The sequence below is a fragment of the Eufriesea mexicana genome, unplaced genomic scaffold (genome assembly GCF_001483705.2).
Source record: "Eufriesea mexicana isolate 0111107269 unplaced genomic scaffold, ASM148370v2 scaffold5271, whole genome shotgun sequence".
NCBI lineage: Eukaryota > Metazoa > Arthropoda > Insecta > Hymenoptera > Apidae > Eufriesea > Eufriesea mexicana.
The window spans coordinates 452,632-470,786 of NW_016913209.1; the positions used below are offsets into that span (position 1 = coordinate 452,632).

The following is an 18,155-nucleotide window of genomic DNA, read 5'->3' on the forward strand; positions in this document are numbered from 1 at the left end:
ATGATTGACGCGTAAAAAGGATGATGATGTTCTCTTTGCAGAAGAACAGAGAAAAAGGAGTAAGTCGATGGATTTTACGATGAAAGCGACCTACGATATATATATATATATATTATGATATATTGTTTTTTTTTGATGACGACTACTGCTTGACGATTTATTGATTACGACGACGATTATGGTGACGACTATATGCGAGAACGTAGGCGGAGTATGTATAAAATGTATTTTAAGCGTGGACAAAAAATCAATTTACACTTACAATTTACAGTAACGAGTAACAATACTGATGTGGGTTGTGCATAAGGAAACAAAACAAAAGCAAAAATTAAAAAAAAAAAAAGTAAGATGCGTGTACACGGTGAACATGGCGATTCATGTCAATGGAGAATCGAATCGACTCACGATCGAATCACGCGCACGTGACTGCGCGTGGAAAACGAGTTTTCGTCCCGGTGCGGATTCACCTCTTTCTTGGCTGTTCTTTTTTCGCGTGTTCTGCGTGCGTGATTAAATTATCTCATTCTCACTTCGGTCGACCGTGTTCCATTGTTTTCGACAGACTTGTGTAATGCTGTTTTCAAATTGGTCCATTCCCTTTTCTGAGAAGATTCTGTGAGAACAGATAAATCGATTTCTAACCAAGAAACTGGTGTTTTATATCAGGTAGTAATTTTTTTTTTTGGCTCGTATATATCCATTTTATGATTTAATATTTTGATCGTCGATCCACAGATATACGTTGAGAGAGAATAACTGGATAAAAATAAAGAAAAAAGGCATGCAGAGAAAAATGAAAGAAAAAGGAACGCGTAAGTGAATAGGCGTTAGAAAATGAAACAGGAGTGCCAAATCATCCGTGACTTCCGTCCCACTTGGGCAATAATAAATACAGCAACTTGGCGAGAATGCAAATGTTTGCCATTTGTCCTCCAATAATCGTAAGAATTCTTAATCTGTCCGCTGTATCGATCTTTTTTTCGTATTGTGCTCGAGAAATGGTCATTACATCCGTTATTTTCGCTAAGATTTATTCCTGGTCGAAGATGTAATATTAGTAGAAAACGAACAAGCAAGTTTTTAGTCATCGAATAAAAGAAAAAAAACAGAAAAACTATTTGAAACACGGTTTTATGACAGAGATCATTGCTCTCGAGCGATCGATGCAAATAATCGATCCGGATAAAGTAATTTCGACACTCGCTATTAGTGCCTGTCGTTTCGTCGATAATCAGGATAAGAGAGTATTTCGTCATTAACGTCGAAAGACCTCTAATTCCACTCGTCGAACTGACTAAAACGAGCACGTATTCGATTCTCCATTTACTATGGACGCTCTTTATTAGAAATACAACAGATTGGCCGTGATCAATTTTGACGGCTAATTATACAAAAAAAAAATATTTATTCAAACGACTTGCCAGTTTCGTTGCACAGTATACACGAAGTAGGTTCGAGCGAAACAAAAAAACATACAAAAAAATAAATCAATAATAACGGAAAGAGATCTATAGATTATGGATTAATGGATGAGTTGCATAGTTATTTGAGACGTTTCACGAAATATCGATGTATATATTTTAAGTTTGTATTATAATGCCCCCACTTAATTTGTATGAAATGGAGAATTTCAAACATTAAAATGATGATAAAAGAATCATTGTCCTTTTTTCTATTTTCCTTTGTTCTTATTTTCTTTCGCTGATAATTGTTGCGTCATTCGAAATGCCTTATAAATTTCTCTTATATAAGCTTCATTGTTCGTTAATGTAGTGACATTGTAAACATGATACAGATAATTGAGTTTAGATACATATTTATTTCGGCTTGTCTTGATCTGACATCATAGATTATTTTGTTGTAGATATATATTTAATACAAATCTAATTCAATGATCAAAAATGTTTTATTGAGATATAATAACTTGCTTTGTATCTGATAACTATTTGATTGTCTTTTCGAGACATCTAAAAGAGTTGTGCTTGCTTGGTGAAGATCGTTGGCCCATTTTTGCGTCCACGGCTCTTCAACGACAATATCCAATGGGAGGTCGTCGAGTATTAGAAAGAGTACAATCAGCGTTTGTCCTTGTCTTACTTGAGCTTTTTCAACACGGTACAGCTGACAACGGGTGGAGGACTATGCGCAGTGCAGTATTACATGTCAATGTTCGCTGCGCATGTACTTACCGGTGGAAAAGACATGGCAGGTGTTTCGGCTGCTTCTTACTGTTGACTATTTTTAATAGATAAGAAGTTATTTAGGAGTTGCCTGAAGGACAATGATAACACGTGCATTAAGTAATAATTTGTAAAACTTATTTTAAGTAATTGAGCATCAAAATTATTGTAAATCATGTCGAACACACGAGAAGTAGAGGTAAGCATTTGTAAATTTCGTATCTATATTTTAGTATTTTCTTTTTTTTTACTTTCTAATGATACAAATTTAATAATTATTCGATAATCAAAACATGAGATTTTATAGTATAATTTAATACAAAACGTTACGTGTTATTAACATTATAATGTAAAAGAATTTGAAGTTAACATTGCAGTGTTTCACTTATTACATTATCACAATTTCATTGAAGGTACAAAGTCTTAAAGAACGCGGAAATGCATGTGTGAAAGATCAAAAATACGAAGAGGCTATGTTTCATTACACTCATGCCATTAATCTAGATCCACAAAATTATTCTTTATATAGCAATCGATCATTTGCATTTTTAAAATTACATCAGTATCATTTTGCAATGGAAGATGCACTGATGACAATTCAATTAAAACCTGATTGGACCAAGGTATATCTACATTACATTATTATAATAATGTTTTTATAGTTATAAACAAGAAATAAATTTTGTGAAATATATTTGGAATGTTAGATATATATTTATATAATAATGAATAAAATTCCAATATATTCAAACTTTTTATAGGGCTATTTTAGAAAAGCTGAAGTAGAATCGCAAACATTTCGCTTTAGTGAGGCACTTCAGTCTTATAATAAAGCTTTATCTCTACAACCAAATGAACCAACAATTTTAGAAGCAATGAACAGAGTATCCAAATTATTAATTAAAGACAAACGAGGTATTATATTCATAATATTAAAATAATCATGCTAAAGATGGTTTACATGATATTTTAATATACTAAATTATTTTATAGCTGACCAACAAATACCCTGGCTTGGTGCTGGTGTTGGTATTATACTTGGAGTAATAGTTGTAATTGCCGATTATGTTTTTACAAATAAACCTACATTAACGGTATATGTATCAGTTTAATATATTTAGAAATCAATTTTAAAACAAACTTATATAATGAATATTTAATTCTTTTTCATTGGATGCAGCATCCTCTTTTGATGGCCTTATTAACAATGTCTATAGCAATGCTAGGTTTTGGCATTGCGAAGGGGTTCCGTTATTTTGTAAAGTGTCAAAGAAAATCTCTTTTGGAACCTCCAGTGGATCTCCTCGGTGATAATAAAGAAGAATCTGATGATGTTGAAAATGAAATGAACAATGAGAAAGAAAAACATCCCAAATATAGCAAAGCACAAGCACGACAAAGATTCAAGAAAGGAAAATCGTAGTGTGCTTTGATACTGATATATATGCATTTTTATGTAAATTTAAAATTTTAAATTCGTATACTTTTTAGTATCTCAGGAAAGCACTGAATGTTTATGATTAATGTTATATTAATAGAAAATTATATTGGGACTGTTTACATTTTATACTTCAGTTACTGTTAAATGACGTTAAAGTACTGAGAAAATGTGCCAGAATTTCTGTATTTCTTTGTACTTTATGTTTAGGAATTTTGATATCAAACAATATCTCCTATTTAATAATTGAATCCATCTAAATCAAATATAATAATATTTTAATCCTTTTGAGATATATCATAGGAGATAAGGCTGCAATGATAATATAATTATTGGTAAGTTATGTAGTACAAATATTTCTAAATTTCAAATGATAAGAGAAACTTTATTTGTTATAGAATTATATCAGTATTTAAAAACATCAAATGTTTCAATTTCAATGAAAAAAATTGCAAAAAATAATTTATCATTCACTGTTTGATATAAACATATTTTAGGATCAAACAACCCAAGCAGTATCTTTATATGACTCATACAACGAATATATTACTCTTAAAATCAAAGGGCGATTACTTACACTCAATTTTTTGCACTAAACACAATAAACATAATGAAATTCTAACTAAACACTACATTTGCACGATAACTGTTCTATTCCTTATCCGTTGCAATAACCAATGACAAAACAGAATTTCTTTAGAAGTACATATATACATACAACATACCATCTCATTTATATTCTAAATTTTATATACATTGTATATTATGCTTCTATTGCACGAATGAATGTGCATAAGTTAATACACAATCAACAATTTCAAAATTCTTAAATATACTTTTCTGGAATTGTACGTATCTTATTTTGCTTGAATGAATTTAGAAGTTTTAATATTGTTATTAGTATCAAAGAATTTTTAATATAAATATGCATTAATATCACAGCTTTGTCAGTATCTTATTATATTAAGTACTTCATGGAATCATATAAAGCAAATTATTTATAAATACCTTATACATACAGATAGGAAAACTTAAATATTTAATAGTAATATCTAGAAAATGTAATATTTTATTCACTACTTTTGTGCAATTATCTCAACAGATTTTATTACTATTTAAAGTAGATTAGATTGAAATATTAGAATTTATCGACATTTTCCGCAAAACTAAACTGTTATTATGCGACGATTACATTATACTATAACCCTTCGTAAATTGATCGCTTACGCATTAATTACTTTGACATTAATAACATCAAATATTTATGCATTGTTGCTAATATGATAATACATCTGAGTGAAAATATGTAATTAAAAATTATGTCCACAAACTCATTTTTCCTGATACACATTTCATACATATTAATTAACACTTTTTACTTAACCGCAATATACTGTACTCAAGTCAGCAAACATCATTATATTAAACTCTTCCATTTATAACCCGTTATGCGATGAGTTATCATATCAATTCCAATGTAAAGTATTCTACTGAATCAATATCCTAGCTAATGCATGGGTGAATCACTTTTAAATTAATTATTAGCAATATTTGCTATAATTTAAAATGTTAATATAAAGTGATTGTTTATTTAAATATATAAATTTTACACACGAATACATCCTTATGTAAATTAAACTTATAAAATTGTTGACATATAAAAACAAAAGAAATAGAAACGTTAAATTTTTATATTAAATATAATAAATAAATAAACGTACATATACACGTACATATATATATGTATATTTAATAATATAAAAAAATTATGTTTATATAAATTTGTCAAATATAAAAAAGTCGGAATTCATTGATACTCTTTTATATGAAATACGAAGGAATACAATATTTGTCTTAATCAAAAATGTTAGTGATAACATGTTTTTTCTCAGTCGCATTGGCTATACGCCAGGTGCTTGAAACTCACTTATCCGCAAATCAGTGAGAGCTTGTTAAGTGTAAATTCAAATGCACAGGCTGTTACTTACTAAGTACATATCCTTTCTAATTGTGTATGATTCCAAATTAATTTTCCAACAGAAAACAAATATATATAACACTTAGTATAAAATATCAAGAATTATACCATTAGCATACTTTACTTTTTCTGTAACAAATATTAAGTTTGCATATGCTTATACACGATTGTAAGAAATAATATAACGGCGCGATAGATCAGCGCAAGAAAGTTAATGGAATAGATCAAAAATTCTGATGGCTATATAATGTATAAATTTTCATCAGAAAAATAATTTTATAAAATTACATGTATCAAGGAATAGGATTTTATGGAATATTAAAAAATCAATAAGTCTGTTATAGAATAACAATCTTTCATTTCTTAAAACATTGAATTTATTTTTTATTCTTTATGAACTGTGAAAAAATACTATTGTTTGCAAAAGATAGTTCTAATAAACGAAAGACTTTATTAAAAAAGTTAAAATAAATTATTTTTACTACATTTTTGGATATATTCGCCTCTTTGTGTCTCCATCTTATACGATCCTGATGAAAGACTATTCACGGTACTCTCTTATGCGCATGCGTTCATTGACGTTTACAAGTAGGTAAGCATTGTAGAATGTTCAAGCAGACTATTTCTCTCAAAATCATTGAAAGGTACATATTAGAGTACTTAAATATTAATGTAAAATATCGAACTTCCCTTCTGCTCAAAAATAAAATAATAATAATAATAATATTCACTAATAATATTCACTGTTTTTTCTTCATTGTTTATTTCTTTCATTTAATTCTATTACAGGACAAAGAAAATAGTAATATATGAAGTATGAAAATAATATATCTAAACTACATACATGACTTCAGTGAATAAAATTCAGGTATAATGCTATACTAAGTTTAGACGAAATTATTTTTTGCTAAATAAAGTTTGTCATACTTTATTGTGCCAACTATTAAGATTGAATGGTACATTGTTTAAACATTCCATATACTAATAGCTGAATATATAATTAATTTTTACAACTTCACGTAACGCATCAACATATGTTATTGAAACAGTTAAACTAATAAACATCAAATATGGAAAATTTTTCATTTTATTTATTAAAACTTGTAACATTAAAACAATAAAATTTTAACATCTGCATGGAAAATTTCAGCTAAAGAAGTCCTCAAGTCGAATCATAACCAAGGAACAAAAACTAATGTAATCAGAAAAGAAAATAATTATATAGTGTATGTTAGAATTTAAAAAAGAAAGGAAAAAAGGATTGTAGCACCACGGATACCTGGAGAAAAGCTTCACATATCGTAATGTGATGCCAGATTTGTGGCTCCTGCACTTATTGGGGGTTAGGTTGACGTTGCACGAACGTATTGATACGCAGAAATGCTACAAACGCAACAGAATGTTTTTAATGTATACAATTACAACAAATGCGCAAATTTTTAAATATTCGAGTGTAGTTTAAACCACAAAATAACAGGAATTTAGAAAAGAACGCAAAGACGTTCAAAAAGTAACACGAGGAAACGAAAAGCGGGAAATGTGGCCGGGGCACCCAATACGATTAGTCGAGTAGCCTCTTCGTGCGTACAGACAAGCGCATGCGCAATTGAAAATCCCATGTACGTGCCTATACAATGAATGAAGTGGTAGATTTAGGTACCCCTAACAAATGTGTGGTGTGAACAAATTTCATAATTTTTTATGAATTCTTCCCGTGAAGTATGCCATGTTTGTTTCTCAAAATATATAAATTTTTAAAAAAAGGTAATGCACAAATATTTCCGAAACAATTTTTAACACTATATTGTTTCCATTCCTACAACAATGATTGAGTTATTTTTATAAAGTTCAACGTAATTTAAAGTCAGGATGCCGATGACCTCGTGTTACCATTCTCACTTCTTGCAAATGAATTTTAGACCTCCTATTACTGGCTGTATTTTAATAACACATTAATCTATCTAACTTTTCCTTTACACTTAGCTATCGTAATAACTGAAAATGAAATGTGTATGTAGTTTTCATTATAACTCTTACTGTGAAATATTCAAATGTATGCAACAGTTTGCTAGAATACATTAATATTTGTACTTTGCGTATTAATGATTTAACTCGTAAAGAACATTTATTCCTTTTTACACGATTAAAATACCATTAAAACACACGATTATTTGTGTATATTAATACATTACACGTTTGTATCTATTCTAATAGTAATAAACATCAATATGCAGAATATAATGAAGTATTTGATATACAATCGTACGAATATACGCGTGTATGCAATTCTATAGTATTTAGAAGAAAAGAATAATCAATACACGATCGTATGACACCTCAAACGAATCGTTTAAACGCGAAAAGACTAAACCCTTTTTCACAAAGTTTGGCACAGCAAATACACTGCTTCGAAGGTTCAGAGACACTTTGAGGTGACCGTCCTCCGAATGCGCGCCTTTAATAAATACGTTCCTGCTAGCCGCACTACTTTTCTACGGTATCCCCACCAATGTCCATCAGTGTGTACGGGTTGGTGGACGACCATTGGTTGAGCCAGTGATTGGTATCACTGGTGGGGAGCGATCACGTCACGAAGTGAGGCCGAGAAGCGACGAGGCGCATGTATCAATGCGCAATCGCATCGGAACAGTTCAGGGAGTCGGGGAGGTCCGTGGTAAGGAATAAACAGAGTGAAGAGACCGCGCGAGAGACGAAGAGTGGGGAAGGAGAGAGAGAGAGAGAGAGAAAGAAAGAGAGAAAGATAGAGAACGAACAGGCAGTGAGACGATCACGATGCACGGAGGCGAGCACAAGCGGCCAGGGGCACAGGGCTGAGGGCTGAGGGCTCGTCAGGGCCTAGAATAACGTTTACGGGACGGCCGTGGGCCAGTCAGCAGCTATGGAACAGACGAAAACTCCCGCGTCCCGGCTACTTAGCACGAGTTGCATAGAGAATAAGGACGACTTGGAAGAGGTAACATAAATATTTCAAATAGTCACTGGATACGTATCGGGTGCTAGGGGTTCCGCCATTGTTGCGACGGTCGCGCACGTCGCTGACCGCGCGGCGCCACACGTCGAACCACGCGTCTTAGCGGCAATATTTGAATCATTTGCATAATTATGAAATTAATTTTTATCATTTATTAATGAACAATATCCAGTGAAATCTTACAGGAATGGCATATCGATGAGAGATATTATTAAATTTGTTAATGTGATGCTAAAATTAAAATAGCTTTATTAATGACATCAACATGTTTTCAAATACATGACCTGTAATGTGAAGTACAGAACTTCAAATAGGTTACAGTTCTTGTACGTTCTTTGTATTTAGTGTATGTTTCATTTATAAAAGATATTGTTGTTACTTGATATTAAAGAACTTTCTCTCTCTTTTTTCATTTTCAGAAATTTGAAAGATGTTATACAGTGCTTCAAAACCTGACTGCAGGATTATCTGAAAAAGAAGCCCATGATACATTAAATAATGCTGTGTGTAAAGACAAGACACATGAAGAAGTTTCATTAGGATTGTTGGTAGTCATTTTGACAGATCCACAAAGTGCTGCAAAAAGTTACAGAGACTTGACATTAATTACACGAGATGGTCTTGCAATTGTGTTAGGGCACCTTAATCAATTAGTACTTGAAAGATACCTACGACTGAATGATGTGACCAGAAGTCAGTTATTATGGCTGTTAAGGGAAATGATAAGAACTAGTGTAGCTAGTGTGGATAACCTTTGTTTAAGTTTATTAAGGCATGCTGCTGGTGGTGATATTTCACCACGAAATTTGTTTTTAGTTGATGCACTTCTAGATATTTTTCAAGAAAATCGACCTTGGCTGGATAAGTTTCCTTTTTTAGTAGCATCCATTGTTTACACTTATTTACGATTAATAGAAGATCATATTGCACCTCATTTATCTGGTTTGCGTCAGAAAGAAGTTACCTTTACTGTATCTTTAATAAGAGAACGCATGGTTGATTGTTTGGTTATTGGAAGGTAAATGATTTAACACTCTTTTTTATTAATATTTACAAAGCAAAGGAAAATGTTGTAAAAATAATATAATTTTTTTAGGGATTTGGTACGCTTATTACAAAATGTGGCACGGATACCTGAATTTGAGGCACTTTGGAAAGACATTCTTCTCAATCCAAAGTCTCTTTGTCCAAATTTCAATGGTGTCCTTCAACTTCTACAAACTAGAACATCTAGAAGGTTTCTACAGTCTAGACTTACACCTGATATGGAGAGAAAATTAGTATTTTTAACCAGTCAAGTGCGTTTTGGTAATCATAAACGATACCAAGATTGGTTTCAAAGGCAGTACCTGGCTACACCAGAATCACAATCCTTGAGATGTGACCTTATAAGATTTATTGTTGGTGTTATTCATCCAACAAATGAGTTGTTATGTTCAGATATCATACCACGATGGGCAGTAATAGGATGGTTATTTACAACTTGTACATCAACTGTGGCTGCAAGTAATGCTAAATTGGCTTTATTTTATGACTGGTTATTCTTTGAACCTGAGAAAGATAATATTATGAATATTGAACCTGCAATTCTTGTCATGCACAATTCTATGAGATCCCATCCACCAGTCACTGCCACACTGTTAGACTTTTTATGCAGGGTAAATGAATATGTACATTTTAACAACTTATCATGGTTTTAAAATTGTTGAATTGTAATCTTTATTTACAGATAATACCAAATTTCTATCCACCCTTAACAGAAAAAGTGAGAAATGGAATCTTTTCATCATTAAGACAGATTTTAGAGAAACGGGTTTTGCCGAGTCTTTATCCATTGTTCGACAGTCCTAAGTTAGACCGCGAATTAAGGAGCAAAATAAGAGAAACGTTCAAAGAATTCTGTTTACCACCTAATGCAGATCCTGGTAAAACTATTATACAATATTGCATGTTTATTTGATATAAATTATTTAAAATGAGAGCACTAAAAATAGCTTACTGTTGCACATACACAAATTATTAGGTATACTTATTACTAAAGGTACACTAAAAATTCAAAATTACATATAACATGTAAATATAAATATATACATTAAGATTAACATATTAAATAGATATAAGGATCAAAAACATTTATTATATATTAATTTTGGGCTTATATTCTGTGGTTTTAACAAATCATTCTTTTTAAAATATAGATTAGTCTCATCTTCTGGTCTGTCCTTTTAACAAATTTTATTATTCACCTTTTCTTCAAGCTTACAGCACATTTATTGCTTACTAACTTTGGTTTTTGCATGATCTTTTTAAGCAGGAAATAAGGTTCCTGTATATTCAGGTAAAATGGAGGAACTTAGTAAGGATCTAACACCAGGAGTTATATTGGAAAATGCAGCAAACATACCAGTCGAAAATAATCATGTAAATCAAGACCCAGAACCAGCTTTTAGTGATGAAGAAGAAGAAATGCCATTAAGGTTAGTCCTGATTTTATATCCTTTTTTTCCATATAACACTATAATTGTTAATGTAAAAGTATGATTATATCATTATGGAATATGTAATATTACAGGATAGTGACTAAGGTTGAAGAAGAAGATGAAGAAGATGTTCCATTGGCAAATGTGAAGTTGAAAAATGAACAAAAAAATGCAAATTGTGTTGTGAAGAAAGAAGATATTGCATCTCAGTTAAATTTAATTTTAGAACCAGAAGAGTTAAGGACTGCTGTAGAAAGTTTGCACAGTGAAACAGACAATGAAGTGAGGTGTCAAACGATGGAAAGGATAGTACAAATGGTTGTAGAAGATGAAATAGACGCAGAAACTATACCAGCATTAGCTTCTTGCATATCAACTATCTTATCCTCACAAATTACATCCCAAATATTTCCATCAGATAATTTGAATGAAGAAGCCTTGACTGATAGTATAAGCACGCCGTTGTTTGTTATGTTTCGAAATCAGTTTCAGTTATGTAAAGAAGAGGACAATAGGCGGAAACTTTTAGCACGGGTGCTTGCAGAGATTCAGAACGTTCAACCAAGGATAGGTTACTTGTTACTGTACTTTTTAAAAGTCTGGGGCAGAGAAGAAGAAAAGCGGGAAGGCGAACCGAGGTTGGTAGTAAAATGTAAATTACATGAATGTAAAAAAAAGTAGGTCTATATTATATTATATGTTTCTATTATTTTATTTATTACAGTAATATGTTAAATGATGTTAAAGCATCAGTATATAAAGATTTTTGTGTACATCGGGAGAAGAAATTAGATGCGTGTTTAGTATCAGATTTAAAGGTATGTAAATATCCAAAATAAGAAATTGTAATATCACAATAATAATTTATTTTGTTACTTTAATTTGTCTTATTTCACCACGTATGTACATTATTTTTCATAGCTCTGTCATGAAGATAACATATTTATGTTGTGTTATCTTGTGCCTGATATATATATGGGATTTCAAAATGTGGCTCTTGGAAATGTTCAGTTATTACATTTGGTTGTCTCGACCGTTGATGCATGCCAATTACAAGAATTAGTTTGTCAAATAATGCAAGGACATTTAAAAATGTTAAAAAAAGAGTCATTTACGTCACTTCTAACAGCAAGTTTAAATTGGGAAACTTTTGAACAGTACTGTTTTTGGCAACTCATTTTTGCCCATGATTTTCCAATCGATTATGTATTACCTGTTTTACCGAAATTACAATTTCGAGATCATGCAGAAGCACTAACATCGATATTGTTTATGCTTAAACAAGAAAAGTAAGTAAATTATTTATTAAAAAATTTGATGCTTAAGAAGAAAAACCTAATTTAATATTAATTACGTTTAATAGGCCAACGTTAGAACTTCTGCGACAATTGCTTGCACGGCAAAACGTGGATGGAGATATGTTTGTTGTAGCTGCGTTACGTTATTGGTGCCGCGATTACGAAGAAAAACTTGGAGAATTACTTGCAAATCTTTTGAGTACTCGTTATCCTGCTACGAGTCCAAACAAACGGAAACGATCTGGCGCTAAACATAATCAACAACCTGGTCCACCTAGTGGCGAACAAGTTCTTGGCCATTTAGACCAATTACGACAACATTGTATGTCATCTGCTGAATTGCAGCTTTATCATTCCGAAGGAATGCAAAGAGCTCTGCAACAAGCACAAGCAGCGAGTAGTGATTCCTTAAGAAAAAGTTATGGAGATTTATTCGCTCTTGCGGAAGTTAACGAAGAAAATGAACCTCCGCCACCTCCGCCAACAAGTTCGGCACGAAAACATGCGGCAGCATCGGCTGGAGGTGGTGGTGGTGCAGGTGGTAAAGGTCATAGAAAAACTGGTGCTAATACGAGGGAAAGGTCTAGTTCAAAAAGGCCGCTTCCTCGATATCATTTGGACAGTACATCTAGTAGTGAGGTAAATTTAAAAGACTTTTATTTAAAGCACTTTTATTTGGTAATATTTGAACTGTTGTAATTTTTCTTGTTTATTAATTGTATTTAATTCTAATGACACAGGAAGAAGAAATTGTAAATGTAAAGCAAGCGAAAAAGAGAAAAAAGATTAATCCAGTGGGCTCCGACAGCGACTGACCACCCAGTGTCTTCAGATGTCACATGGACCACGTCACGTGTGTGCAGCAAGCTAAATTAGCCTTAAGAATAGTAAGATAATATAGTGTACGTAATAGATATATCTAGCGCGACTTGTAAATATAGTGTATGTCGAGAGTGAATGCGAAACAATATCGATCGTAAGGATCTTGCACATATTTCGCAAACACTCTATATCAACAACGTTGCCAGATTCTGTATTTTCATCGTTCCATTATCTGTGTCAAACGCATTCTAACGAAAGGTATATTTAGAATGTATGTGATATTTAATGAGAGGAAAAAAATTTATAAATACTGGTTATAGCTTTTCTAGGTAAATACATATGACAGATTAACTTGTGGCAGATCGATATTCAAGATTCTGTTTTCAGGAGTAAAAGAGGATTTTATCACGTATCTGTCAGATAAAGTTACCGAGAGGCAAAACTAGTCATAAATTAAATTATTTTGATATACTCTTAAATATACAAAAACATGAATTTAAGAGTCGAAAATTGAATCTGGCAACATTGCAGGGGATAAAGCGATACGAAGTATCTTTCACCGTGATCACTTTATTTCTAAGAGAAGAGAGAAATGGAAATTCGTTATCCACATTCAATTTTGTGGTTAACATCAAAGAATGAAGGCACGATTGTGCTTAGTTTTACCAATAATTTGTTTATTAATTTTGCGATTAGTGTAATTGACCCTATTGTCCAAATTTATTTCCTTTTCTTTTTCATTATGCGATATATCGGTAAGACTCGCGTCTCACAAAATAGCTAACAAAGAAAAGATGGTTACTTTTGTTGCCATAAACTGTGAACGCAATTTGTACGAATCGTTGATAGCTTTTTATTAGGATTAAGGACCTTCTGCAGGAGAATAAGGATGTATTAAGAACGCCTCGCTCCGGCATGAAGCGTACAGTTTTACGACCAAATGTATTTTACGTCTGCGCTTAGTAAGCATAATCATTCTCAAGACGCAAGAATTTTTATATTTTGCACGGTGGAAGGTTGTCTGTTTTTCATAAAAGTATATTCTCCGAAGTAGTGAATATTTTTACGAGTATTTCATGCATATACTCAAATTTATTTAATATTGACTAGGAAAAAGAAACGTACGATTTCTCTCTTTTTTTCTTTTTTTTTTATCGTAATGTCTACGATGTGTTTCCATTCATAAAAATAGTGCGTTCCTAATAATGTCTACATATGATCCTTTATAAATCGGTTTACAATTTTGTAAAGATCACAGTTTCTCGAGTATTTTTGTAGACTATAATTCACTATTCTTTGTTACTTCTGATCTATATCGCATTGTTTCAGACGTGTTAATTCAGTGATAAATTATAAAGACACCTTCCAACGAGTGTAGAACCAGGCGTCGTGGACACTTAAGTCCTAGAAGAACGTAAGCGTGAAGTATCACCGTTCACCTCTGTACATTTCCTGTAAAATCGGTTACTTGTACACATATAAGTAGCTGTGTTATGTATTTTCTAGTTGTACATACCAGAGAGAACGGAATTTGTATGTTATGTATGTGTGTATGTGTTCAAGCTGTACAAGTATGTGCGCGGAGAGTTTTCTTCGGATCCTAATGAAAATTTTTTCCACGAGGAGAGTTTGTACTTCCGATCTTATCAAAAAACGATCTGAAGTAATCATATAGCGAGCAGAAAAGAAAATCAGACATGTCAACCAATGCGAATGTCATTTTAATTATACGCGCATAATGTATGTACCAGCCATTTGCAATGGTGTATAAGGTGTGATAGTTAATATTGTTATTAGGTTTTTTCTACTTGTATATAAATTGCGACGTTATGTGAGAAAATATTTAAAATCGACGATGACTGAATGCAAAGAAAAGAATGTACGAGAAGCACGAACGAGTTATCGAGAGTATGTACGCGAGAGAGGGAGAGAAAGAGAGACAAACACAGACACAAATAACTAAAAAAGAAAAAAAAGGAAAAAAAGACGCGAAATTAACGATGCGCGGGGCAATACGAAAAATAAACCTGTAAACATTTAATGTTTTTAACGATCTTGTACACACGGATACACATGTAAATACATGAATATATTATCGTAACGCGAGCATAAACATTTAATGTTTTTAACGATCTTGTACACACAGATACACGTAAATGTAAATACATCGAAAAATTACCGGAAGTAAACCTGTGATTCCTATCGTTTGTTTCCTCTTTCTCTGGATTATCCTATCCTCTCTTTTAATTTTTGTTGTCGGCGACAAACGAATAATCGGTTTTCAAGATTGTCATAGTACTGTTCTTTTTATAGATACGTGTATACATAATGCGAACAATATGAAGTAACCATAAAAGAACGTAATTACGCGCAATTGTGTAACGAACAAATGAATGTTAAAAGTTTTAAACTTGTTTGTAATATATGTACAATTTTTTACGAAAATAGTGACAAATTAAAGAAAAGTAATAAGATCCCCTGTGGAATTAAATCCTGCTACATCACACTAATATCCACAAATTGTACATTAAGTGCATTTCATTATAATTGCACGATTAATAGTAAAACACCATTTATGTTACCATTCTCTACACTACCACTAAATTAGAACCGCTCGTACCAACTTATTAAGGCTAATACTGAATTAGTACGGTTAAAATGCAATGGTATCACAAACAGTATTTAATGGAAACACCTATAATTCGATGAAATACGTTTCTTCTATTATTTCCCATTTACTAATCACACATTACTTTATCCAATTTTGGCACGTAATACGTGCTATAACGCAATTTTACGTCACCGATACATCGAACAACTATAGAATCACTGTGAATTTGCGTGACGAAACGAATTTATTTCATTTTTCAATTTTTTTTCTTTTTTTTCTTCTTATCACACTCAGAGGGTAAAGAGAAACTGTTTTGACGCGAGACAATAAATAAAAGTATAATACGTATTCGATTCTCGTATATTACTACAGCTAAAGAGGAAAAGTGGAATAGATCTTTATTTTCTTCAAAAACACGTTTTAAGATGAGTCACTTTTACTTGATACGTACTTTTCGCTATACATGTATGCGTCCATTCGGCTTGTGTACATTTCTCATTCCAATGTTTCTCTTTCACATGTGTGTGTGTATGTGTGTTGCATATACCAGATTACAAAATGATCGTTCAACGTTATATTGCAGGTAAAGTAGGAATGACATAATTATTTACTATTCTTTACGTACACACGTGCACACGTACATGTCCCTCGATGAAAACATTGTAGCATGGAAAGAGTATACAAAAAGCGCCATTTTCAAACGTCAACGTAAGGTTTTAGCATATAGTTGAAAACGAATCTTTTTACTAATCGATAGCTTTGTTGCAAGTAATTCACAATGCACACCTGTCCTGTTACCGATAACCATAATCGTACTTAGCAGAAAAATGTTAATAAAAAAAATTTTAAACAAATCGATAATTTTTTTAAACAGTATTTTCAAGCGGTACTCGTGTATATTGCACAATAGTCATGGTCGCACAAAATTTACCTGTACACATTCTGCCTTTACCTCTTTTATCGCTAATTAAACATTTAAGCAAGAAATTTTTTATCGGCATATAGTCGACTCAGTTAAATCGTTCCCATAAAATGTGACACGATATTACGCCAATGATTTTTTTAAATCAAAGTTATACGTAGTTATATTTGGTTCGCGGACAATATTATTTATTACCGTTTAACCTCCTTTATAATTTCTCTTTTCTAACACGATGAATTTCACAGGAACGATTTAAATGTTTCGATTGCGTTTGTCTCATTGCAAGTTAATTTTTACAAAATCCACCAATCAGAGCAGATAACACCCGTTGTTCACCACGATTACTCACTCCTAAAAATTTACCGATTTAGTCTGGTTTTTATCCACTCAACTGATATTTATTTCAAATACAGAAATAGTTTCGCCTCGTTTGTGCATATGATTCCATTTTACATAGGTGTATATATACTTAAACACCAAGCTACCGCGTGGCACAATTAATCTTGTGTAATAAATAAAAATTATCGATGAGAATGTATAAGAATTTTGTACAGGGATTCGTTTATCATTCATATGCACATACGCACAATGCAAGTTTCGATTGGTACGCGCAATATCAGTGTGCTTGTCGATAACAGAAACGAGCGTAACAGACGTAATAGAGGCTATACTCGTAGTAGGGCGCTAATGCAACTTTCTGTTCACATTTAACTACGCGAAATGTAAAAATCTTTATAGAAATATCTCTTCGAATGATCTAAAACGATCTAAAACGAATACGATTGAAGAACATACAACAAATGAAATTAGGTATTAAAAAAGACTAAGAATACGTTAATGTAAGAATACACTTGAGCAACACTGTGCACTATGACACTGCTACTTGTATAGTTAATACAATTTTCAAGCATTAAATATATTCCAAGTGTGTACAATGAAAGGTTAACTTTGGTTGTATATTTTGAAACACAGTAGACGTACAGCAAAATAATTTATGATATGGTCGAATGATTTGTGGGCACAAGAGACGTGACATGCGATTGTGTTTCAACGCACTTGTTAACGTGTTTGGTCACGTGCTGCGCGAAGTAGATGCGCATAAATCAGGACGCTCAAATACGGTCTTAACGTATTTATTTCATTAAAATTATTTTCATTTGATAATGCGTCAAAATGTAAAAACGAATTAAATTTTTTTAAATGTCTAATAGGATTAAAATTGATTTTTTTATTAATACATTTTTACGATTTATACAGAATATGACCAAATTAATTAAGAAGTCTTCAAACTGGAAGATTTTCTGACACGTTTTTTATATTTACAAATCATTCGGGACAAATATGCACTGATTCGTTGACTTCGATCAAATTGTAAAGTATTAAGCAATTACTTACCCAAGACTGCAAGAATTTGCTGAAAAAGACTCGGACAAT

General features: G+C 32.1%; 1 protein-coding gene across 1 annotated transcript; it reads left to right on the forward strand.

Moving 5' to 3' along the window:
• Nucleotides 1-2,174: 2,174 nt before the first annotated feature.
• IntS3 (integrator complex subunit 3) lies at nt 2,175-13,428 on the forward strand. Its single transcript, XM_017906288.1, is given in 16 exon segments — nt 2,175-2,379; nt 2,594-2,803; nt 2,942-3,095; nt 3,174-3,274; nt 3,361-3,559; nt 8,411-8,488; nt 8,491-8,570; nt 9,008-9,606; nt 9,685-10,246; nt 10,318-10,513; nt 10,927-11,065; nt 11,161-11,706; nt 11,793-11,886; nt 11,990-12,357; nt 12,432-13,005; nt 13,107-13,428. Coding segments are annotated over 16 exon segments (3,999 nt in total). The 5' UTR covers nt 2,175-2,355; the 3' UTR covers nt 13,182-13,428.
• The last annotated feature ends 4,727 nt before the right edge of the window (nt 13,429-18,155 follow it).